This window comes from Chiroxiphia lanceolata, chromosome 18 (assembly GCF_009829145.1).
Source record: "Chiroxiphia lanceolata isolate bChiLan1 chromosome 18, bChiLan1.pri, whole genome shotgun sequence".
NCBI classification, from domain to species: Eukaryota; Metazoa; Chordata; class Aves; order Passeriformes; family Pipridae; genus Chiroxiphia; species Chiroxiphia lanceolata.
Genome location: NC_045654.1, coordinates 1523145 through 1546226, shown reverse-complemented (window position 1 = coordinate 1546226; position 23082 = coordinate 1523145). Strand labels below are relative to the sequence as shown.

At 63.7% G+C, this 23082-nt stretch overlaps 2 protein-coding genes across 2 annotated transcripts; both read right to left on the bottom strand.

Annotated features, from left to right (window-relative positions):
* Window positions 1-3932: 3932 nt before the first annotated feature.
* CASTOR1 (cytosolic arginine sensor for mTORC1 subunit 1) lies at window positions 3933-9706 on the bottom strand. Its single transcript, XM_032706027.1, has 9 exons — window positions 9547-9706; window positions 9386-9456; window positions 6850-7043; window positions 6601-6733; window positions 5777-5900; window positions 5085-5198; window positions 4912-4994; window positions 4713-4807; window positions 3933-4629 (listed from the first exon to the last, which is right to left on the bottom strand). The coding sequence occupies exons 1-9, from the start codon at window positions 9657-9659 to the stop codon at window positions 4564-4566; spliced, it is 993 nt and encodes a 330-aa protein (XP_032561918.1). The 5' UTR covers window positions 9660-9706; the 3' UTR covers window positions 3933-4563.
* A 1518-nt stretch (window positions 9707-11224) lies between these two features.
* Window positions 11225-22102, bottom strand: TBC1D10A (TBC1 domain family member 10A). Its single transcript, XM_032706026.1, has 9 exons — window positions 21887-22102; window positions 18665-18764; window positions 15510-15617; window positions 15251-15357; window positions 14533-14647; window positions 14283-14348; window positions 13147-13336; window positions 12726-12880; window positions 11225-12506 (listed from the first exon to the last, which is right to left on the bottom strand). The coding sequence occupies exons 1-9, from the start codon at window positions 22084-22086 to the stop codon at window positions 12114-12116; spliced, it is 1434 nt and encodes a 477-aa protein (XP_032561917.1). The 5' UTR covers window positions 22087-22102; the 3' UTR covers window positions 11225-12113.
* Between the last annotated feature and the right edge of the window lie 980 nt (window positions 22103-23082).

Below are 23082 nucleotides of genomic sequence, written 5' to 3'. Positions count from 1 at the left end.
TTGAGGAGCCCCCGCACGTGCCGGCGGGTGTTGTTCAGGTGGCGAAAGATTTCGGCACCGGGGGGTCTGAGGTCACGCTGGTGCCGGATGATGTCCTGCAGTGCCTGGTCCATGTGGACCATGGGCTCCCACAGCCTCCTGAGCCCACAGGGCCCCTTCACCGGTCGCTGCAGCCACTGGGGAGGCGTGTTGGTGCGGCAGATACTGTGGATGGCCAGGTGCTGGTCAACCTCCTGCTCAGGAATGGGAGAGAATGATCAGGGACGTGGGATGGAAGAAGCACAGGGACCACCCCCCACCAGCCCTGTGTCCCTCTGTAGAGGGGACAGGTGTGACCCCTCACCCCAGGGAAGGGCACTCACGTAGAAGGTGAAGAGCTCCTGCGCGTCCTCGGCCATGAGCTTCACCAGTGCCTGGGTCTGCTGCACGGTGGGGGCTTTCAGGGGCCGCACTCCCTGTCCTGGCACCACCCAGAGGATGAGGAGCCCTTTAGTGACAGCTGGGGAGGAAGAGGAGGCAGATGAGGGTCACTGGGGCATCACTGGGAGCAGGGCTGCAGCCCCTCTCTGCACCAGAGAGGCACGAGCTCACTGTCCCCCCGTGCCACGGAGACAGCTCGGCCCCTGTGCCCATGACCTGGCAGCATTGCTGGAGGCAGCAATGCTTCATGCCAGGTGCATGCACTGACATCCCGTCCCTGCTGCAGGGATGACCCAACCCTTGCACCAAAAATCTGCTGGGGGCCCGGTGAGGAGGAGGATGAGGATGGTGGAGGTGCCGTGGAGCAGCCAGGATGTGCAGCCCAACCACAGGAGCTGCTCCAGCAGCTGCCCCTGCCAGTGTGAACCACCACAACAGAGGGGACAGCTGTGACACTCTGGATCCAGCCCCCCTGCTCTGGCCAGTCACTGTCTCAGTCCCACTGTCACCCACGGCCACGTGCCAGTGGTGACTTTGGGTATGGCACTGGGCTGGCACACAGCATCTGTCCCTGCTGCACTGGGAGGGCTGAAGGTTTTGGGCAAACTGATTCCTGACCCTCTGCCATCGGTCCCCAAACTGCCCCCAAACATGTGCCCTGCCAGCATCCCCTCTTCCCCAGGTTGCTCATCCCCATGTGCCACAGTGGGGAATGTCCCCGTCCCCCGCCAGCGCCCGCGGGAGGTGACACTGCCACGGCACAGCCTCGGTGCCATCTGCCACAGTAGGCCGACCGCCAGCGGGACCCACTCCGCGCTCCCTCCCGCGGCCCCCAGCCGGGTTGGCACAGCCAGGCACGAGCAAGGGGGCGGCTGTGGCACACGGGCACACACCTACCTGCCAGCACGCCCCAGGGCCGCCGGTCACACCACATGGCCGGGGCGGGTGTTTCGCCGGCGAGAGCGACTTCCTTAACTGCTCGGGGAGGGGGAAGCTCGGCTTTTAAAGCGCAGCCGGTGGCCCCCACCGCCCAGGGACCCAACGGAAAGGCAGCGAGAAGTAAAGCCGTGCCCTGGGGGCCAATGAGCGGGGTGAGCGCCCGGCGGGAGGAAATGATGCCGGGCGGGCAATGGGATGTTCTTCGAGTCAGTTCCTCGAGGGAGTCCTGGTGGGTCCAGCCTGGGAGTCTGCAGTCCCATTGCTCATCCCAGATGTGGCGCTGCTGGGCCCCCGTGTCCTGGTTTCTTGGAAAAGGGGCGTTTTGAGTCACCCTGATGTCACCACTCGGCACCCAAAGGGTTGAACTGAAACCAGCCCTGTCTGCCCCGAAACCCCAATGCAAAAGAGGGCAGGGGCACCGGGGACAGGGATGTCAGCCATGTGCCACCACAGGGGCTTTCACATCCCAAATCCAACTGTGGGAGCCAAAAATCTGTCCTGGGAAGAAGGGAGGTGGAAGCACAGGACATATGAGGCATCCGGGCACGGCTGGGGCCTGTGTGCTCAGCAATGCTCCAGAGAACGCTCCATCCACCTGCTCACAGCCACCCACCCTTCAGGGTGACAAACTTGGGTGCTGATCAGGCTGGGGACACCGGGCTCAGCCCCCGTGCCCGGCAGCACCCACAGGAATGCTGAGTGGGGACCCACTGGGTGTTGCCCAAGGCACAGGGCCCAGGGCAGCGGAAGCCAAGTCGGGCAGCACTGCCCTTGGGCTTGTGCAACACTGCCCGGGGGAGCCCGGCTCACACGGCCCCTGGCACTGCCCTGGGATCCACACGGCCTCAGCACCACCGGCAGCACCCAGGGCGAGTCCCCTTGTCCTCTCAGCTCCCCTTTCCCAGCAGATGGAGCCCTGCACTGACAGGGGCTTTTCCCACCTCATCAAAAGGAATCTCGCTGATCAGCATTTCCAGGTGTGTCGCAATCCCGTTGGTTTTGGTGACCCTCGGAGCTGCCCTGCACTGAATTTACACATTTGGAAGGTTTGGTGACGGCAAAGAAACAACCCAGAAACAACATCTTCCAGGGGGAAGAACACAGCGGTGACTCACTTCCAGAAGAAGTGTTTTCTTTTCCCAAAATTTCCCCCATGACCTGCAGGGGCTGCTTCCTCCACCAGGGGCTTCCCCCTCCTCCTCCTCCTCCTCCTCGGGGCATCCCCTGGCAGAGGTGGCAGTTGCAGGGGCAGGCAGGGCTGTACCTGGGGCATCCTGCTCACTCTGTTTGAAGTAGTGTGTCCATCCCTCAGTCTGCCTAGACAGGCTGTTAGCTAGCAGTCCACACATCCACCTACCCCTCCACCTGAATCATCCATCCATCCATAGATCCACCCATCTATCTGTGCACACATCCATCCACCTGCTTCTCCACCTACCCATAAAATCCTCCACCTGTTCTTCACCTATCCATTAACGTGTATATTCATCTTCCATATGATGAACCAACCATCCATACATCCAGCCAGCCACTCATCCATACACCTGCCCATCCATCCATCTGCCCATTCATATATCTATCTGTCCATCCCTCCATCTCCCCATCCATTCACCCAGAGGAACATCTCTGCCTCCCATCCCTCCCTCCCTGACCTCACAGGTTCTCCCATGTTCCCTGCCATGGCAGGACCCCCAGACACCCTGCCCAGGCGATCAGGACCACGTGGGCTGAGCACCCACCCCCTCAGCTGCCCCATGGCCACGGGTGGTCCTGGCACCATCACCCCCCACTGGGCTGGCAGGACACCACAGTGGTGGCCATCGCTCTTGGGCACAGGACTGTGCAACACCCAACAGGGACAAAAATAGTGCCAGTGACCGCATGGGCCGGCGGCAATTTCTTCATCTCCCGGGCACACGTCAGCAGCGTCCCATGACTCGGAGAAGGGAGCGAGACAGGAAAGAGAGAGGGGGCAGGAAGCTGGTGGCTGGAAGTGTGTGGGGCTGACGTGGGCAGGACGTGTCAGGGCCCGGGCACGGTCCTGCTCAGAACATGGGAGAGCAGGGAACAGATTTTGGGCACAGGATGGGAGCAGAGCCCGGGGGAAGAGGCTTCCACCACGCTCGTGCTGGGTCTTGCTTCATGAGCAGGCACACTGGGCTGGGGGGGGACACCCAGCAGCAGGAGGGCACAGCCCAACCCTGTGCACCCCATTTTGCCACAGGGTGCTGTGCTGCCAGCAAGGCAGGAGGACATGGGGACACAGGGATGGCATGACAGTGACACCCTCAGGTCTGAGGTCAAGTTCATGCCTCAGTTTCCCCCAGTTGGACCCAGTCTGGAGCAGGGGGAGGGCAGGAATGTGGGGTGAGCCCCACAGTTTCCCCAGGGCCCCTGATTAGCTGGGGGCTGCAGCCTTCACCCTTTTTTTCACCCAAAATATGTGGTAGGGTAGGTCACGTCCCAGTCACCTCAGTGGGGTACAGGGAAGGCCATGTCCCCCTGTCCCATCCCAGCCCCTGCCACCTCCACACAGACCAGCTCTGGGACACGCCCCTAGGGCTACACAGAAATAAAAATAATAGAAATTTTATTGACTTATCAAAAACTATGTGAAAATACAACTTGGGAGGAGCTGGAGGGGTCACTGTCACCCCTTCATGACAGGTGACATCCAGGGCTGGGGGTGAACCACAGCCCCCCCTCTGCCACCTTGGATATTTTTGGGGTGCCAGGGGCACCCCCAGAGCTGTGATGCCTTCACCCCTCCATGGGGCTGGTCCAGAGGCACCCATCCACTTGGGACACACAGGGCACGGGGACACGTCCCCACAGCCCCAGGCTGTCCCCTTTAGCACTGCGGTGGCACATCACTGCCCTCTTGTGTCCCCTCCACCAGCAGGACCCTGGGGACACCCACTCTCCCCCTGACCCCCCCACCCCACACAGGCAGGGTTGGAGGCAGAGGATGGCACGTGGGGACTAACCCCACTCCTGTAGGACACTGTCCCACTGCCACAAGGTCACCACGTCCCCAAAGCCACCACATCCCCAGCACGCAGGGAGTGACACTGCACCTGACTCTGCCCTGCACCGGGGAAGCCTTAAAATTGAAAAATAACGAATATGGGGGTGGCAGGGGGTGGGGAGGAGGGAGGACCCCCCCGTGCCACTGCGCTGGGCCACCCGGCCTGGGGACAGCCGTTATCTGCCGCTGTCCTGCCGCTGCTGCAGCAGCTGGATGACCTCGGCGATGCCCTCCTCGGGGACCTGCCGGGGGGACACAGGGGGTGTCAGCCCCAGGAGACACCCCGGGGCTGGTGGGGGGTCCCCAGGATGGGGCAGGGGCTCACCAGGGCGTGGTCGAAGTTGAAGGTGCTGATGTAATAGGCCGAGATGTCGGCAGCTGCCAACGGCTCTGCAATCTGTGCCACGATGCCACACTCATCTAGGGGGGCAAAGGGGGTCCCAGGTCACTGCCATGGGGACATACAGGGACAGCAGTGCCCCTGGTGGCACAAGAGGGGACACGGCCACCATGGCCACACTCACCGAAGCCGAGGGGCTGCCCCCCGATCCGCACCATCCGCCACAGCTCCCCCGTGGAGCTGGTCAGCAGCAGGTCACTGGGGAACCTGAGAAAGGAGGGGCTGTGTGTCACCCCCAATCCCTGAGCCCCCAGACCCAGGGACAGAGGGACAGACAGCCCCAGGGACAGCACCCACCGCTTCTGGGTCTCAGCATCCATCACGATGGAGATGTAGCCCTCGATGAGGGAGAAGGAGAAGAAGGTGATGGAGTCGAGGTCCTGGCTGCCGGCAGCTGCCTCCCGTGGGGGGCTGCAGAGGGGGAGAGGCACAGGGAGGGGTCACAACCCCTGAAATGGGGAGGAGAAGGGCTTTGTGCTGGCACTGGGTGTTTGAGTATCATGTTGGGATGCTGCAGGGTGAGAGGAGAGGGGACAGGAGCAGGTGCTCCCTGCAGGGTCTGCAGCTTGAAGGTGCTGGATGAGGCAGGACAGGGTGACACCAGGTTTTGGGGCATTCCTGAAAGGCCACAGTGACTCTGGAGCAGTTGAGTGCCATCAGAAAGGACCCCATCACAAAGGACAAAAGGGACCTGGCCAGAAGGATCCCCTCGCCCCAGCACCATTCCCACTGACCTTCCAAACCCACCCCCTCCTGCTTCACAGCAATGGTGGGTTTGTCCCCTGTGTCATCTCGGGGCTCCCACCCCCCGTGGTGGCAGCAGGACCCCCAAGCACTCAGACGACTGCAGCCCCTGGGAGGGCAAAACCAGTTTGAAAAACACACCCAGAGCCCGAAAACCCACCAGGAGCGAGAGGTGGGACGTGTCACCACAGTTCAGGTGGCACTGGGCAAGGGGCCACCCCCACGTCCCCTTCCCCAGGACCCACCTGTGGGAGTAGAAGAGGACGTCGATGAGCATGGTGGCGATGGCGGGCAGTGTGTCAGGGGCCACCGTCAGGACACAGAAGCGGGTCTGGGGGCTCTGCACTGGGTGCAGAGTGGGGCTGGTGGCTGGCAGGGGAACGGCCACGCGTCAGCCCTGGGGCAGCTCGGGGACAGTCCCACAGTGCCACCCCGTGGCCACCACACCCACGTGGAGTCCCTCGGGGAGCAGAGGGGTGGCCCGGGGTCCCTAAGGTTGTGGGTATCACCAGTGGGAGCTGCAGCATCTCCATGGGGACTGAGTGGCCCTGCGGGTCTCCTATGGATGTGGGAACCACCAGTGAGAGCTGGAGCACCTTGGCAGGGACCAAGTGATACTGGGTGACCTGGGGGTCCCACAAAGATACAAGTACCTCCAGTGGGAGCTGGAGCATCTTGGTGAGGACTAGGTGGCTCTGAGGGACAAGGTAGCCCTGGAGGTCCCCCAGATATGCAGGTGCCACTGGTGGGAGCTGGAGCACCTCAGCAGGGACTGAGTGGTCCCGGGGACAGGTGGCCTGGAGGTCCCCTAAAGATGTGGGTACTACTGGTGGGAGGGGCAGCATCTTGGCAGTGACTGGATGGCCCTGGGACAGGGTGGCTGTGGGGACAGAGTGACCCTGGGTGTGCCCCAAGGAGGTGGGTACCTCCAGTGGGCGCTGGAGCATCTCGGTGGGGAGTGGGTGGCCCAGGGACAGGGTGGCCCTGAACATCCCTCAAGGATACGGGTAGGGGAGCATCTGGGCAGGGACCAGGTGGCCCCAGGGGACATGGGCCCAGTGTCACTCACCCGGCTTGGGTTTGAGGAAGCCATTGCTCACGTCATCGCAGGTGACAGGGACACGCTCGCCGCTCTCCTCCCTGTAGATGTCGAACTCCCCCGCCAGTGTGTGGATCACCACCGGTAGGTCCCGCTCCCGCACCTGCCCAGGGGCACAGGATCAGGGCCCGGACTGCCCCCCCTCCCCACAGGCACAGAGGGGTCCTCAGGACAGCCAGCACCCCGGGGGGACCAGGTGCCACGGTCCCTGTCCCTCACCAGGATGAAGTCAGTCTGGTACGTGGAGAGCATCAGCACCGAGACGTGGTGCTCGGCCAGCGGCGCGATGACCGAGCGCGCGATCTTGGTGACACCGGTGGCCTGGCAGCCGGGGGGTTCCCGCCCGTTGGAGACAACATTGAGCACCAGCCATGTAGAATCTGCCACCTGCATGAACTCGGAGGGCGGCAGCTCTGCGAGGGACAAGGGACACTGAGGCAGGTGGCTCCCCGGGGCTCGGCACGGCCGGACACTGTCTGTGCCACGGAGCCAGTGCTGGCTCAAGCACTGCTGTCACACTGTCCCTTGGGAGATGAGTGGAGCCAGGATGGGACCAGTCCCAGGTGTGGAGTCACTGGTTTGGGGACACAGACCAGCCCCATCCCGAGTCAGGGCTCAGCCACTCCACACTGGGACAGTCACAGGGATGAAGGGGTTCAAGGCTACAACCCCCGCAAAACCCAGGATGTGTTTCTCCTCCCCACAGCAGCACCCTGGGTTGGGTGAAAAGGGGTGTTGGGGTGCACTGCACCCCTAAACTGGCACCACCAGGGCCCTGGAGTTGCCCAGCTCATCCCCTGCCCCCCAGGAGCTCCCAGCCCAGCATCCAGCACCAGGGATGTTCAAAGAGAATTGTGGTGGGTACCAGAGGGGAAAAGGGGAGAGTAACCCCGCTGTTCTGGTGATGCCAGCACCTGGTGCCAGTCTGGTAGGGAAGGAAGAGCCCAGGCTGGCAGGGCCAAGGATGGCTTCCCAAAAATCTGCTGGTATTGGCAGGGTGGACACGTGCCAGCTGCTCCCTTCCTGCCTCAAGAACCCTCTTTCTGCCTCCCACTCCCCCTTGCTCCCACCCTCCTGCCCAGGAGAGGGGCTGGAACTGCTGGGAGACCCCAGAAATCAGCCAGGCAGCCGCTCCTCCCTGGGCACCCCTTCCCAGGAAGGGAGAGGGAGTGGGCACCCAAAGGGTCTCCAATCCACGCCCCCTGCCTGGCAGAGGTGGGAAGCAGCTCCCACAGGAGACCACTCAAGCCCCCAGGCCTTCGGTGGGCACCCAGAGCCCCAGCCCAGCTGAGACCTCAAACTCATCACAGCAGTGTCAGAGGGGAGGTCACCCCAGGAGGGTCTGACACCCATGGCAGGGCTCCCATCACAGGGCAGGCTCCACAACCCATTCCCAACCCGTGGCTCGGGGCAGGGCGGGAGCGGAGTTGGATCCAGGGCCTCGGCGGGTGTTCCCAGCGCCTGTTCCTGTGCAGGAAGAGCCAGAACAGCCTCGGCTCCGGCCCAGGGCCCAGTGCTGGGGAAAAGGCGGGGGGACACGGCCACGGGAACGTGGGGACCTGTCCCAGCACTCAGCGCTTAATTGCTTTTCAACACCACCCGGGGTGAGGCTGAGTGCGAGGGCATCTCCCTGGCCCCTGTCACCACCCCAGGGCTCAGTCCTGATCCCCAGGGGAAGAGGGAGTGCAGCCCTTCTCTGCTGGGGGTCCTCTCCAATCCCAGAGCAGGGGTACCCTGGCAGCCCCCCAGCCGTGGGGGGTGCACAGGGCGCAGTGGGGCCACCCGCTCGCAGAACCATTGTTCGGCACTTCCCGCCCTCCCCTCGGGATTGAGGAATATTTGTCTGCAGGCCCCGAAATAAAACAATACGTGGGGAACAGCTCTGGCTCTGGGAGTGGGGAGAGCCCGGGCCACGGTCCCGTCCCGGAGCAGAGGGAGCTGGGAGCAGGACTCGTCTGGGAGTGCCTGTGGCCGGAGCACTGACCCTTCCTCCTTGGGGCACAGCCAAGGGACACTGCGGCCGGTTCCTGCGGCCCCAGCAGGAAGGTTTGGGCGTGGGAAGCTGGGCCGGATCCGGACCGTCCAGCCCAGCCTGCTGGGCCGGTACCCCCGGCAGGGTGGGTGGTGAAGGTGATGCATGGCTGGGTCACCAGCAGTGGGGATGTCACCAAATGGCACCTCCCGGGGAGGGGGACTGGCTTGGAAAGGATCAAACCTCCTCTGGACACCTCAAAGTCTGGTCCCTGCTGCCGGGAAGGGCTCACTCCTGCCAGTCTGGCTGGGCAAAGATTTGGCCTGCTCTGCTAAAGCACCAGCTGGTCCTCACCGAGCAGATGAAACTGGCCATAGGAATGATGGCAGGAGGGCTGGCAGAGCCTGGAGCGCTGCCTGTAGGCATCCCAGGTGGTCCCTATCCCCTGCCTGGAGCACCTGGGCTTTGGGCTAGCACCGGGCTCTCCGCAGACCATCCCCACTGTGTCACAGCCTGGTCCCATGAGCTGATGGGGACGCGGCTGTGCCCGGGAAGGGCAGCCGGGGCGAGGGCAGCCACGCCGGGAGAGCCCCGGCTGGGCAAGCCGGTACATCCCCGGCGCAGGCGCCGAGGGAACGGGACGGGCACGTCCCGAGGGAGCCGAGCTGCAAGCCGGGACTCGCTCCCCGCGGCCCAGGCGAGGAGCGGGGCTGAGAACGTGCCCAGCTCGTGCCCGCAGTGCCAGCCCACCCTGCGGGGGACGCCGAGCCCACCGCGCGGTACCTTTGAAGCCCTCCTCGTCCAGCATGACCGTGTAGTCCTCGGGGGTCTCCGTCAGGCTGAAGAACTTGCATCTGAAGAAGAAGAAATCGGTGCCGGTGATCCCAAAACCGCCGCCGCCTCCCGAGGCACGGCATTGGGGGAGGAGGGAGGAAGGCCGGTACCGGCAGCGCTGGGGCAGGAAGAGCAGCTTGAGCAGCGGGTGTGTGTAGAGCCAGAGCCCGCGGCGGGCCAGGCTCAGCACCCGCACCCGGTGCTCCAGGATGTGCAGATCCATGGCGGCCGCGCCGCACCGGGATCCGCCGCCGACGCCGCTATAAGGGCGGGCACGGGACCGCCCCGGGACCGCCCCGCTCCGCCCGGGACCGCCTTGGGACCGCCCGGGACCGCCCCGGGACCGCCCGGGACCGCCCCGGGACCGCCCCGGGATCGCTCCGCTCCGCCCGGGACCGCCTTGGGACCGCCCAGCATCGCTCCGGGAGCCGACCCGGCACCGCCCAGGGACAACCCCCCGCACCCCCAGAGGGGCAACTACCCGGCACCGGAGCCCCAGGACCAGCTCCGATACAGAACTCTGTGGTGCCCAAACGAGCCCAGATTCAGTGCCCCGAGGTGCCCGGAGCAGCTCCGCAATAGAGCCCCGGGGTATCTGTACCGGGTGCCGACCCCGAGCCTCAGAGTGCCCAAACCAGACGAAATTCAGCATTCCCGAGGTGCCCAGATGAGCCCCAACTGGGAGCCTGGGATGCCTGGAGCAGTTCAAACCTGGAGTCCTGCTGTGCCCCCGAGCTCTAGCCCCTGGAGTGCCCAAACCAGCCCAAGTACAACACCATGTGGTACCCGAACAAGGACTCACCCACGTCTCAGGGGGCCCAACCCGATCCAGCTCCCTCACCTCCAGCCCAGCCCTGTCAGGCTGGGACTGGACCCACTGGGAGCCTGATGCCAGCTCCACTGCCAATTCCACCGTACCCCCCACCCCAGCACCCAGCCAGCCCCTCCACACTCAGCCCCTACCACCAGCCTTGATCAAGGATTCACCCCAGGGCAGTGTGCAGGACCAGGGGGGCACCCAGCACCCCGAACCAGAGCCACCCCCCGGGAAAAGGGGATTCTGGAGGGAGGAATGGAGGCTTGGACAGAATTCCTGCCAGCAAAAAGCAGGAGCAAGAAAGAGGGCCTGGGCATCATTTGGGTTGTGGGGAGCTGAGCTCTGGGGTGTCACAGGACAAATTAGGGGGTCTTCTGGCTCTGTTCCACCATAGGAGTTGTCAGTGGGAGGGGTGGAAAGGTCTGGGTGCTGCAAAGGGAGTGTGCACTCCATGGCATCGCTCGAGGAACTCGGCATCCACCACTGTCACAAGCTGGAGCAGGTCCCAGCCTCCTCCCATCCCACTTCAAACGGGCAGCCCCAGGGCTGGGTGGGGTAGCAGGGCTGGGTCACCCTCTGTGGTGACACATCGGTGACACAGGGTGATGGCAGCAGGGCCCCTCCCAGAACCCTCTCCAGCACCTGATTCCTGAGGCTGGAGCACCCGGGGGAGAGGGTCTGGGGCACGGTGCCCCCAGGGCTGGAGCACCCAGGGGAGATGGGTTCAGGGCACGGTCAGGTGTCCAGGGGAAATGGGGTGCAGGCCAGGGTGCACCCCAGGACTAGGGGACACAGGGGAGGTGGGGCCCAGGGCAGGGTGCTCCCCACCCCAGGGCTGGAGCACTCAGCGATGAATCCAGGGTAGGGTGCCCTCCCAAAGCTGATACTGGCACAGAAGGGAGTGGGAAGTGCCACTCCTATCTCTGCCCCTTTACCCCCATCCCAGGCTGAGAGAGGGTGGGAGCTGGGGCTGCGCCTTTACACACTTGCTTTATTGACCCCTTTGTACAAAACTGCTTTTCCCGCTTATGATACAAAGCCACCCCCGGCCTTGGGGAGGGCACGGGGGGCAGAGGGGACCCCACAGCCAGGGATCACCTGGCTGCTGCTCACCCACCCCGTCACACCTGCGCTGGGGCCTGGGGGGGTGGCAGTGGTGGGGTGAGCCCTGGCAGGGTGAATGCTCCCCCCGAGCCATGGGGAGCCCGGGCATCGGGGTGGGGGGGCTTTAGCCCTGTGATTGGCATCAAATCCTGCTGCCTCCAGCGCATCCTGCCTCGGTCCCTGTCCTGCCTCGGAGGAATAATAAATAGGCTCAGTGAGTAGGTAAATTGGGTACTACATATAGGGCTACAGCTTGATATATCCTCACTAGATAAAGAGGAGGGGCGAGGGGTCCCCTCGGCTCCTCGCATACCCCCAGTGCCCTGTGCCAGGCCTAAGTGCTTGGGAACTGGGGCTGGGGCTGCCTGGCTGGCACAGGGTGGGGGCTATAGGAGGGACCCGGGGGGTGATGGGTTGAGGGGCTCTGGGACGGGGAGAAGGGCCTGAGGGGCAGCTCAGCCCCCCAGTGTGGGGAGGGAGCTCAGGTGGCTCAGCCACCCCCTGCCCGGGCTCCCACCGCTTGTGGTGCCAGCACCCTGCGGGGTGGGCACCCAGCGCAGACCCACGGTGTCCCCTTTGGTCACCACACCTGGCCAAGCTCCTGTGGACACCCCACGGAGTCATACCAGCCCCCCTGTCCCATCCCTCCAGCTCAGAGCCCCCAGCGCTGCGTGCCAGGGGTGTCCCCCAGCATCCTGGTGCCCGGGTCCGTGCGCAGCCCTGCTGAGCCCGGCTGCCCGGGGTGCGGGCAGGGCCCTACAAGTACGTGTCCTCACTCTCCCAGGAGCTCAGGCTCTCCTTGGACTGGTGGTGGGGGGAGACCTGGGGGTGCAGCAGCTCCCGGGTCGTGCCGGGCGCCCCGTTGCCCTCAGCCCCGGGGCCGTTGGCAGGGCTGGCCGGGGTCTTTTCCCGGCTCTTCTCCTTGCTCTTGCGGGCCTTGGGCACAGGGGCGGGCCCAGGGGGGACGATGATGGAGGGCACGGGCTCCAGCGCCTTGCGGGGCGCGGGCTCGGCCTCGCTGATGGCCTTGGCGCCGTGCAGGCGCGGGGGGGACTTGCACTGCAGCTCCCCGTGCGTCTCCCGCCACTTCTTCAGCTGGATCAGGTGCTCCCGCTCGATCTGACGCTCTGTCACCGGCAGCTCGATGACCTGCAGGGACACTTGTGCCATCAGCATCTCCCCTGGCAGCGACAGGGCCACCAGGGCTGCGTGTGGGATCCCACCCAGTGAGAGGCAAGCCCTAAACCAAAAAGCTTTTGGGGGGCTGCCCCCATGCTATGCCCCATCTGCCCACCCAGGGACAGCCCAGTTTGGCAGCGTTGGCCAACTGGGCGGCACTGGGCCCCCTGACCTTCCCCAGCACCTCACCTCCTGCACCAGGAAGGCCTCCTGCATGATTTTGGGGCTGAGGGCCCTCAGCCTCTCCATGGTCTCGTACTGGCCCTGGCAGGACTTGAGCTTGTCTGAGGAGCCCAGTGTGTGTTTGAGCAGCACCAGGCCCACCCGGAAGATGATCTTCACCCCTGCAAGAGCAGACGTGAGGCAGTGAGTGCCAGACAGGACACGGTGACTCTGCCACCATGTCCTTCAAATGCTGTGGGGCACCAGATCCCAGTCTCACTAACAAGACACACAAAAGGGTGGATTTGGGATGCATGTGTCCCCTAATCCCCAGGAAAACAGCCCATCTCCACCCTAGGCACGTGGCTGCCTCAAACCTGCCCTACTACAGGCCCCACGTGCCATGGGGTCATCCCAGAGGAAGAGGAGGATGGTGGGGAACTCCTACCTTCACAGAAGAACATGTCCCAGACGCGCAGGACGGAGCTCCAGGGCAGCGTGCGGGAGAAGGCGCACATGAACCACTCCGTCATGTACAGGATGGGGTCGATCTTCTGCTTGCTCAGGTGCTTGTAGGCCACGGGTGAGACCTTGTGCAGCAGCGAGAAGAGGATCTGCCCATCCAGTTGGATGGCTTCCTGCAAGAACAGGGACCAGCATCCCAGTGAGTGCCTCAGTCCCAGGATCAGCCCCCAGTGCCCAGCCCAGAGTGTCAGCCCACCCTCCACATCTGGCTAAGGGAGCAGAGCTGTCCCACTGAGCCCCCCCATCCCTGACTGTGGGATGCCTCTGAGGCCACAGCACAACACAGAGACTGGGAATACCCAGCAACTTGCCAGATCTTTTCTTTCTCCAGGATGAGAAGCTGAGTGAGCTTTTGGCCTGGAGACATAGAATCCCAGAATGGTTTGGGTTGGGAAGGACCTTAAAGTTCATCTCATCCCACCCCCTGCCATGGGCAGGAACACCTTCCACTAGACCAGGTTGCTCCAAGCCCTGTCCAACCTGGCCTTGGAAACTTCTAGGGATCCAGGAGCAGCCACAGCTTCTCTGGGCAACCTGTGCCAGGGCCTCACCACCCTCACAGCTAGGAATTCCTTCCCAATCTCCCATCTATCCCTGCCCTCTGGCAGTGGGAAGCCATTCCCTGTGTCCTGTCCCTCCATCCCTTGTCCCCAGTCCCTCTCCAGCTCTCCTGGAGCCCCTTTAGGCCCTGCAAGGGGCTCTCAGCTCTCCCTGGAGCTTCTCTTGTCCAGGTGAACCCCCCCAGCTCTCCCAGCCTGGCTCCAGAGCAGAGGGGCTCCAGCCCTGGTATTATCTCTGTGGCCTCCTCCGGACTCTCTCCAGCAGCTCCACGTCCTCCCTGTGCTGTTCCCCAGGGCTGGAGGCAGCTCTGCAGGGGAGTCTCACCTGAGGGGGTATGTCCAGCCTCTCACCCACCAGCACCCCAAAATCCTTCTCCCCAGGGCTGCTCTCCTTCCCTTCATCCTGCAGACTGTGTGGATACCAGGGATTGTTCCAAACTCGGTGCAGCACTCTGCAGGTCCCTGCCACTGCCAAAGGCACCATGAGCGCTTTACTTACCAGCTTCTCACTGTAGTAGCCAGGGAGGTACTTCTCACAGATCTGCACCAGGCACCAGAACGCTTGCTGCAAGCCAGGGGACAGCAGTGAGCAGCCAGGGGACATCCCTGCGGCCCCACCCTGCTCCCAGAGACCACAGGGGAGGGCGGGAGGAGGCAGAGCACCCCGGGGTGCTTTGAGGTGCCAGGAGCTGAGCACCCCCCAGAGGGACCCCCACCCTCCCGGCTCTGCCCCGGCCGCGTGCCCGTACCTCGGCCGGCATGTGCATGAGCAGGACGGCGGCGATGGGCGCCTGGGCCTGGCAATATCCCTCCTCCGGGCGGTACAGCGTGTACGCCTTCAGCACCCGGAACAGGTCCTGCTGCCTGCGGAGACACCCCGGGCACAGGGAGCTGGGCACAGGGCACGGATGTGGCCCAGCAGCCTTCCCCGTGGATCCCAGGCATAGCCTGGCTCAGTCCCTGGCTAGGATCCCTTTTCCACACAAGCCTAGGGCAATGGGACCCAACGACCAGGGTGGTACTCTGGGAAGCTCTGCCCACAGAGGCTACACCTGCCCTGGATCCAAGAGTCAACCATCTCCCAGGGATGCTGGCTCACGCTGAGCCATGGATGGGAAACGACCCAGCTGCAAGCACAGAGGCACAGACGCTCACGGACACATTAGGAACAGCATTTTCCTGGTGAAACAGAGGCCACAGCAGGTCACCTCCTCCCTTTGCCCTCCTGCTGTGGCAATTCCCACCTCACCAGGTGTCAGAACCAGTGCTAAGGGTTGTGCCCCACACAGGGAGCTCCTGGGAAGTCACCCTGTTTTCAGGCCATGCCTGGATGCTCTGTGACTCTGGATGGGTAAGGACTGTGGGGTGACAGGGGGACACAGGGGGCACGAGTGTGGCTGCATGAGCTGGGGCAGACAGTGCCCACCCATGGCTGACAAGGACTGGACACACAGGAGCTCCACGTACCCGTGGCCTCCACGTGAAACGAACATCTCATGGAAGGGGAACTGCCGGTGGAGATCCCGCTCGATCACATCCAGCCACTTGGGCTCTCCTGTAAGGAGATCCAGCTCCTGGGGAGGAGAGGATTGGGATGAGCAACACCCTGGCACTCCCCTGAGATGTCTGGGATCCCAATAGAGACCCCAGCCATGGAGGGAGCAGGAGCCACCCCAGCATTGTCCTGCTCCCTGGTGGTGCAGGAGGGTCCCCGGCAAGGACTCACATCAAACTTGCCCATGTTCTGCTCCAACTTAACCTTGCTCCCGGAGAGGTACTGCCAGGCACGGCCCCGCAGCGAGGGCGGGATCCCCTTCTGGCACCGCAGCCGGATCTGCGGAAAGAGACACAGCCATCACGGGAAAATCATGGAGCAGCGGGAAACAAAGAGGCTCCTGGGACAAGATGGGAACCAGGCCAGCACCACGGCCACAGGCTGGTCCCCTGCTGCTTCCCGAACAAGGGGATGAGTCCTTGCATCCCTGGGATGCAGAGATGCCAGCTGGGATGGCAGCCAGGGCTGCACCAGCATGGGAGAACAGGAGCCTGGCCGAGGCTCTGTGGCTTGGAAACAGCTCCAAACAAGCCTGGCTCTGCCTCAAAGCCGGATCCTGCTGGGAGCTGGAAAAGCAAACACTGGAGCTAAGGTGGGGAATGGGTGGCTCCCTCCACATGGGAAGCACTGGAGATACAGGGGAGGCTCTCCAGCCCCCATCCAGCCTCCCACTCCCCATGGGGCCATGGAGAGCAGGGATGTGTGCCCTGCTGTGTCTCAGCCGTTCCACCCGCTCATCCCAGGCAGAAGGGCAGGTGTGGCCCCAGCTCTGCACACAGATGGCTCCTAAGGCCCCAGGGTCAGCTCTGTGCCCAGTCATCCCCTGGTTTCCTTGGCACTGGGCACCAGGCAGGACCAAAGTCCAGGCGAGGCAGCTGGTACCTGTGTGGGGAGCTGAGCTGGCTTAACCCTGCTGTGTCTGTACCCCAGTGGGGCCAAACCAGAGCTTCCAACATCCCACCCCAGCTCCTGGAGAAGCAGCAGCACCATCTTGTCAAATCATAGAATGGTTTGGGTGGGAAGGGACCTTAAAGCTCATCCTGTTCCACCCCCTGCCATGGGCAGGGACACCTTCCACTAGACCAGGTTGCTCCAAGCCCCGTCCAACCTGGCCTTGGACACTTCCAGGGATCCAGGGGCAGCCACAGCTTCTCTGGGAAACCTGTGCCAGGGCCTCATCACCCTCACAGGGAAGATTTCTTCCCCAATATCCCATCTATCCAGGGAAGCCATTCCCTGTGTCCTGTCCCTCCATCCCTTGTCCCCAGTCCCTCTCCAGCTCTCCTGGAGCCCCTTTAGGCCCTGCAAGGGGCTCTCAGCTCTCCCTGGAGCCTTCTCCTCTCCAGGTGAACCCCCCCCAGCTCTCCCAGCCTGGCTCCAGAGCAGAGGGGCTCCAGCCCTGGTAGCATCTCCGTGGCCTCTTCTGGCCTTGCTCCAGCAGCTCCATGTCCTCATGTGTCCTTCTCCCCTCAGTCCTCAGCCAGGGAACGCACCAAGGTGGGCTGCACAAGCCTGGTGCTTTCAGTACAGTCACCCCACAAAAACCCTGCAAAGCCCCAGCACGGCCTCCACTCCTCATGTCCCCACTCGGGTGGCACGTGCCAACTGTGCCAGGGCCCTGCTAATAGTGGCCAACAGCTCCCAAATCGTTTCCAGGCCTCTCCTGCCTCAAGTTTCCCTGTTAACTGGTGGTTGTTTCCAAGTGTGGTACCACTACATCTCTGGGGGGTTTGCTGCTCCCTCACGGCAGCGCTGGTTGTTTACCGGGGCAGGTCCCTTTGTGCCGGCAGGAAGCGCGGCGGGCGATGCCCAGCGCTGCCGTGGGCAGCTCTGTGGCTGCTGCCGGCTCCTGTTGCCAGCCTGCTCCCCTTCCTGCTGGCCGAGCTGCCAGGAAGGAAACGGCCTCGCTGGGTTTCGGTTCGGCAGCTCCTCCAACTGACCAGGCCCAGCACAGCCAGAGCAGCTCATCCCACACAGGTCCTGCCGTTCCCTGCGATCCCACTGTGCCCTTCCAGGGATCAGGAGCATGTCTGGGCTGAGGGACACTGACAGCAAGGTGCAGTCAGAGCACTGCTCACCCTGCCAGAGCACTGGGAGCTGCCCACCCACGCATCTGCCCTCCTTCCAGCACATAGTGCTGGCACGGCTCAGAGCCACGAAGGATGTGGGGTCAGGCTCCACTGGGATCCGGGCCAGGCAGGGAGCATTTTGGGATGCTGGAGCGGTGCAGGTGTGAGCGAGTCTGGCAGAAGCTGGCCCAAGGGATCCCCGGGCTGCCTGCCAACCCCCGTGAGGCAGCCAGAAAAGTCCCAGGGTTTTTTGGAGGCTCAGGGAGCTCCCCTGAAGCAGCAGGGCCCTGCACCAAGCAGGCTCCTGCCAGAGCAAGGATAGTTGACAGCATCCAAGGCCAAGCCTGGCAGCCTTCCCTGAGCAGCCCCAGGGCTCCAGGCACAGAGCAACATTCCAGAGCAGCCTCTCTGAAGCTCCAGGCATGGATTTTTGCTGCAGGACAGACTATACAGCACATCAGCCCCATGGAGACTCACAGGAGCTCGGCCCAGGCACTGCCAGGCGCGGCTGCTGGAGCACGTCCCCCATCCGGAGGGCACCCTGCGGCACACGGCCGGAGAGCGGCGGAAACGGCACGTGGAACAAAGCACCCGCCTGCCGTGGCCCAGAAAGCTCTCCCAAATCCTTTAAGAGCAGCCAAGAAGCAGATGAGGGATTCCAGTGTTGTTCCCCAGGCACCGAGTGGGGACAACACTCCAAGCACACGGAACAGTGCCAGGAGGCTCTGCCAGTGGGGAGAAGGAGGAGGAGGCAGCACAGCAGCAACCCGGGACTTGCTGCATCCCATCCTGCCTCATCCACAGGCTCAGGGGGTCAGGGAGCACCAACAGACCAAGCCAGAGCCACCCCACCAGGAGTCTCCCAGGGACCCCAGCTCGCAGACCAGTGTCACGCACATCGGGCTCAGACATTTCCTACATGGAGCTTTTTTTGGTCTACAAGATGCTCAGAACAGAAGTTTCCATGAGCAAACAATTCCCATGGCTGCCTGCAGGCAGCCAAAGAAGCCCTAGGAAGGCTCCAGCCTGGCAGGGAACAGTAGGAGGAAGGAGCAGGCTGGCTCAGGGACCACTCAGCCCCTTCAAGCTCCAACTTCCACAGGGAGAGAACAGCCCACTCAAGCCAACAGCATCATCCAAAGGCATCCAGACGTCTGTCTGCGGGGACCCAGTGACACCAGGCTGCCCCAAAGGGACACCGCTGTGCCTGGCTGTCCCTCCCTGACACCTCCTGGGGGAGACATGGCTGTCACTTACCTTCTTGTGTTTCTTGGCCATCCATTTGTCCCAGTTGTTGAGCATATCCAGCCACTTGGACTCCCGCTGTCGGAGCACCTCCAAGGGGACCTCCTCCAGCCTGTAGGATGGGGAGGCAGAGGCCAGTCAGCATGGTGCCCAGCTCTCCCCTGTCCTCCCCAGCACCCCGAGTGACCCACACGCCCAGCTGGCTGCACCCCCCAAGGCTCAGAGCCCAGCTGGGACACACTCGGCAGTGCCGCCGTTTTGGCAGCTGCCGGAAGCGCTTGTCACCCGTGAAATCACTGCGCCAGAGCAGCGGCTCAAACCTCTCGGGAGCAGCCTGCACTGCACCCACCGAGTGCCTCAGCATCCCTAGGGACACACCAGGAAGGTGAGGAGCGGGGAGCACATCCGGAGCCACGAGCGAGGCCGGATCCCCGCAGCTGCACACAGAGAGAGCCAGGGCCATAAGCACCGTGTCACCCGCGCAGCCCCAGCCACGCCGCGCAGCCCCAGCCACACCGCGCTCCCAGCGTCTGGCACTGCTCCAGCCCGGCGTCGAGCCCAGCCCAGGGTCCCTCAGGAGGGAGGGGAGTGTTTTCCAGAACGGCTCAGCCCAGCCAGGGAATCCAATTTAACCCTGCAGAGGCAGGGGTGATGCTGCTGTGATGCCAAAGCTGGCAGCACGGCCTCCCACCCCCCACGGCACGGCACCACCTCTGTGCAGAGACAGGTCACAGGCAGCTCAGGTAGGCCCCAGGCAGGGACATCCAAGAGGAGCAGAAACTCCTTCAAGCCAGCAGTAACGACCTAATGCCTTCCCAGGCACTGCTCCACACTCCCCTGTGGCTGCACCAAGCCCAGGAACAGCCAGATCCTTCCTGAGGACCCAAGGACAATGGTCTGGATGCTGAGCATCCTCCAGCACCCAGCTCCACTGTAGGACACGCAGACCTCTCTCCATGTTTGGAGCCGGAAAGTGAGCAGCACAGCGCTTCCAGAGTCACATCCAGCTGGCAGCACTGCCCTGTCCCTGCCCAGCCCTTCCCCACCACGTCCCACCCACCGCAGTGGCTGGGACGGGGCGAGGGCGATTGTTCTGAGAGCAAACCTGCTCCCAAGGGATCTGCTTTGCGTGGATCCCCACCCTCCCCAGCATGGCCAGGCCCGGCACGGGGATGGAGGGAGCACTGGCCTCCAGCTGGGGCTGCGCGAGGCGTGGGAAGCTCAGGAGCGCGGGACGCTGGATACAGGAGCTGGCTGTGGGCCTGCTGGAGCTCAGCCAGCCCAGACTGGAAGCTGTTCCCAGCTGATGGCTGCTTGGCAGCGGGCACGGAGCGAGGACCAGCTGTATTTCATATGGCCGAGGCGGGAGGACATGGTGGGGGCACCCAGGCTAGGAAGAGGCGGGATGCCCTGCGCCGGGAATGCGCTCCTCTGCATCCACGCTGTGGGGGACACTGCCCTCCCCAGTGCCCCCAGACCCTCCCCAGATGCTGGGATACCCCATGTGCCCTCCCTGTGCTATCCCTTCCAGCTAGAGGGACCCCAACTCTGCCAGCCACAGAAGGAGGCCACATATTCCCACTCATCCACTCCTGGGACAGACTGCGAGCAGATGAAAGCCCTGGAGCAGGGCAGGATTGAACCCCAGTACACCTGCAGGGCTCAGTCCCCAGTGACTGCAGCCACCACACTGTCAACACCCCTGGGAGCAGCCACTTGCCTCCAGCACCAGGAGCTCCATCCAGGGGGGTTGCTGCCTGCTGGACCCCAGGGACAGGGACACCCACCTCAGGGACAGGGACACCCACCCCAGGGATAGCCATAGGGACAACAGCCAGGACAAGTGTCCCCTAAATGTGATATGTGGCCAGGACAGGGCACAGAACCCTGGGAAGGAGAGGCAACTCCACTCCTGCAGTGTCAAGGGACAAGGTTTATCACCCAGAGAGATGCACCTTGCCCAGAGCCAACAATCCAACCCTGAGTGTCTTTTCACCCCACAGACCAGCCCAGGAACACCCATAGCTTATGGGGGTGAACACTGCTCCTCACAGACAGGGAAACCAAAGCATGGCACAGAGCACAGAGGGAGCAGATCCCAGACCTGCTCCAGGCGATGTCCCAGCGGGAGAGGAGGCGGTTGCCACGCGCCATCCCCGCTGTCACCCCGGCTTTCTCTGGGCGTAGCTGTTAAAGCAGGGCCAGAAAGGTAAACACCAAACACGCCGCTGAACCAGCTCGACGGCAGCACATTCCTGGGTGTCAGCACCGCCCTGGGGCCCAGTGCCTCTGGGTGAGCCTCACTTCCTCCGAGGGCTTCCTTCCCGGAGCGGGGACACGGAGCCTTCAGCAGCGCTACAGACACCGGGTCCCTGGGAGGGTGCCACGGCCTGGACTCCTCAGCTTGACAGTGCCCAAAAATCTACCAGGATCAGCACCTAGAGGTGACCAGACACTGACCCTGGTGTGCTGGCACCTCCTGGATCCCAAGTGGGGTGGACAGCACTTCCCAGCCCTTCCCCCTTACTGGAGCAGGAGAGACGAGGGGAGATGGAACAGCTTTTGAGGCTCTTCATAGAATCATCAGAGCATCATGCAATGGTTTGGGTTGGAAGGGACCTCAAAGCTCATCACACTCCTATCTGCAGGGACACCTTCCACTAGCCTAGATTGCTCCAAGCCCCATCCAACCTGGCCTTGGACACTTCCAGGGATCCAGGGGCAGCCACAGCTTCTCTGGGCAACCTGTGCCAGGGCCTCACCACCCTCACAGCCAGGAATTTCTTCCCAATCTCCCATCTATCCCTGCCCTCTGGCAGTGGGAAGCCATTCCCCCTTGTCCTGTCGCTCCATCCCTTGTCCCAAGTCCATCTCCTGAAGCCCCTTTAGGCCCCGGAAGGGGCTCCAAGGTCTCCCCGGAGCCTCCTCTTCCCCAGGCTGATCATTCCCAGCTCTCCCAGCCTCACTCCCTTGTTCACATCCCGGCTGCCGCGGCCTCCGCTGCGGGCACGGGCGATGCCCGACCCAGGCCCCGCTCCGAGCCCGGGGGCGGCGGGGACAAACCCCCCCAGGGCGGGGAGAGCGCGGCGGGCTCGGCCCAGCCCCGGGCCCGGCCCTGCGGGGGCCGAGCGGCCGGGGCGGGCCGGGCCGGGCCTGGGGCGGCTCCTCGGGGTCCCGGCGCCCCTCGCCCTCCGGCCCCTCACGGCCCCACCCCCCCTCACGGCCCCCACTCACGTCCCCTCGGCGCCGCGGCTGCCCACGATGAACCCGAACTTGTCGACGCGCCGCTCCTCGGGGCCGCCGCCGTTGATCTCGGAGTCGGAGCCGAGGGAGCTGAGCTCGTCGCCGCCTGGGTCGGCGAGGCTCTCGCGGGTGCCCGCCAGGCTGCGGCCGCCGGGCGAGCTGGGCCCGCCGCCCCCGCGGCTCTTGGCCATGGCGGCGCCTCAGCGGCGGCGCGGCCGCTCCGCCATGCCGGGACACGGCGGCGGCCCCGCCCCGCCCCGGGCCCGCCCCCGCGCCAACGCCATTGGGCGGGAGTGGCGGAGGCACCAATCGGCCGCGGGGACGGCGGCGGGGAGGGCCCGCCCACGGCGCTGATTGGTGCAGAGGGCGGCGGAAAGCTGTCCGTCAAACGCCGGCGGGTGTCAGCCAGGGGCGGGGCCACGGGCGCGAACGGTGGGGAGCGGGGGGCGCGGGACTGGGACCAGTATGGGACACTGCGGGGCTACTGGGACTGGACTGGGACCAATATGAGGCACAGGGGGGCTGTACTGGGACCAGTATGAGCTATGGCAGGGCTGTACTGGGATGAGTTTGAGCCACAGAGAAGCTTTACTGAGACCAGCCTGAGCCACAGTGGGGCTGCACTGGGGCTTTACTGGGACTCCAGGTCGGCTGGATACTGGCACTGCAGGATGGTTGTGCTGGGACAGCACTGGGGCTGAACTAGGGTTGCACTGGGCACATATTGGGATGGGGCACTGGGGGGGATCTGTTTCCCACTCCAGAGCTGTCCCTGCCCTTCAGGTGACCATGGCCATGTCACCCCATCCATGACACCCTGGACAGGTAAAACCGGCCTGGCCCTCCCAAAAATCACACACCAAAGGATTTACAGCAAACTGAGATGTGTTGGGACCTGTCCTGGGTGAAGCCTTCCAGGGGCAGGTCCATCCCACCTCCGGATGCTTCTCCCAGAGCCCAGCGCTCCATTTCATCCCTCTGACAGCACAGCACGGGGGGTTATTGCAGCCAGGAGGCCAAAGGAAGAGGGAATGAGGCTCCTTAAAATCAGCAACAACTCAACCTACTTCCAGATTTTTCTGGCAACTGGGCCCTGCTGGTCCTTCCCACTGGAGTGGGAAGTGGAAGGCTTGGAGAGCGGTTGTTTTGTACCAGATATCCACACACAGAGCCTGTTACAACATCCA

Excerpts from the sequence above, each read along its gene's own strand:
- CASTOR1 (XM_032706027.1), bottom strand. The coding sequence starts at position 9,659 with ATGGATCTGCACATCCTGGAGCACCGGGTGCGGGTGCTGAGCCTGGCC. Across the intron at positions 9,457-9,546 it reads TTCCTGCCCCAGCGCTGCCG|ATGCAAGTTCTTCAGCCTGA; the intron begins GTACCGGCCTTC and ends CTTCTTCTTCAG. Across the intron at positions 4,630-4,712 it reads TCAACTTCGACCACGCCCTG|GTCCCCGAGGAGGGCATCGC; the intron begins GTGAGCCCCTGC and ends TCCCCCCGGCAG.
- TBC1D10A (XM_032706026.1), bottom strand. The coding sequence starts at position 22,086 with ATGGCCAAGAGCCGCGGGGGCGGCGGGCCCAGCTCGCCCGGCGGCCGC. Across the intron at positions 14,648-15,250 it reads GTTTCACGTGGAGGCCACGG|GCAGCAGGACCTGTTCCGGG; the intron begins GTACGTGGAGCT and ends GTGTCTCCGCAG. Across the intron at positions 13,337-14,282 it reads GCTACTACAGTGAGAAGCTG|GAAGCCATCCAACTGGATGG; the intron begins GTAAGTAAAGCG and ends CTGTTCTTGCAG.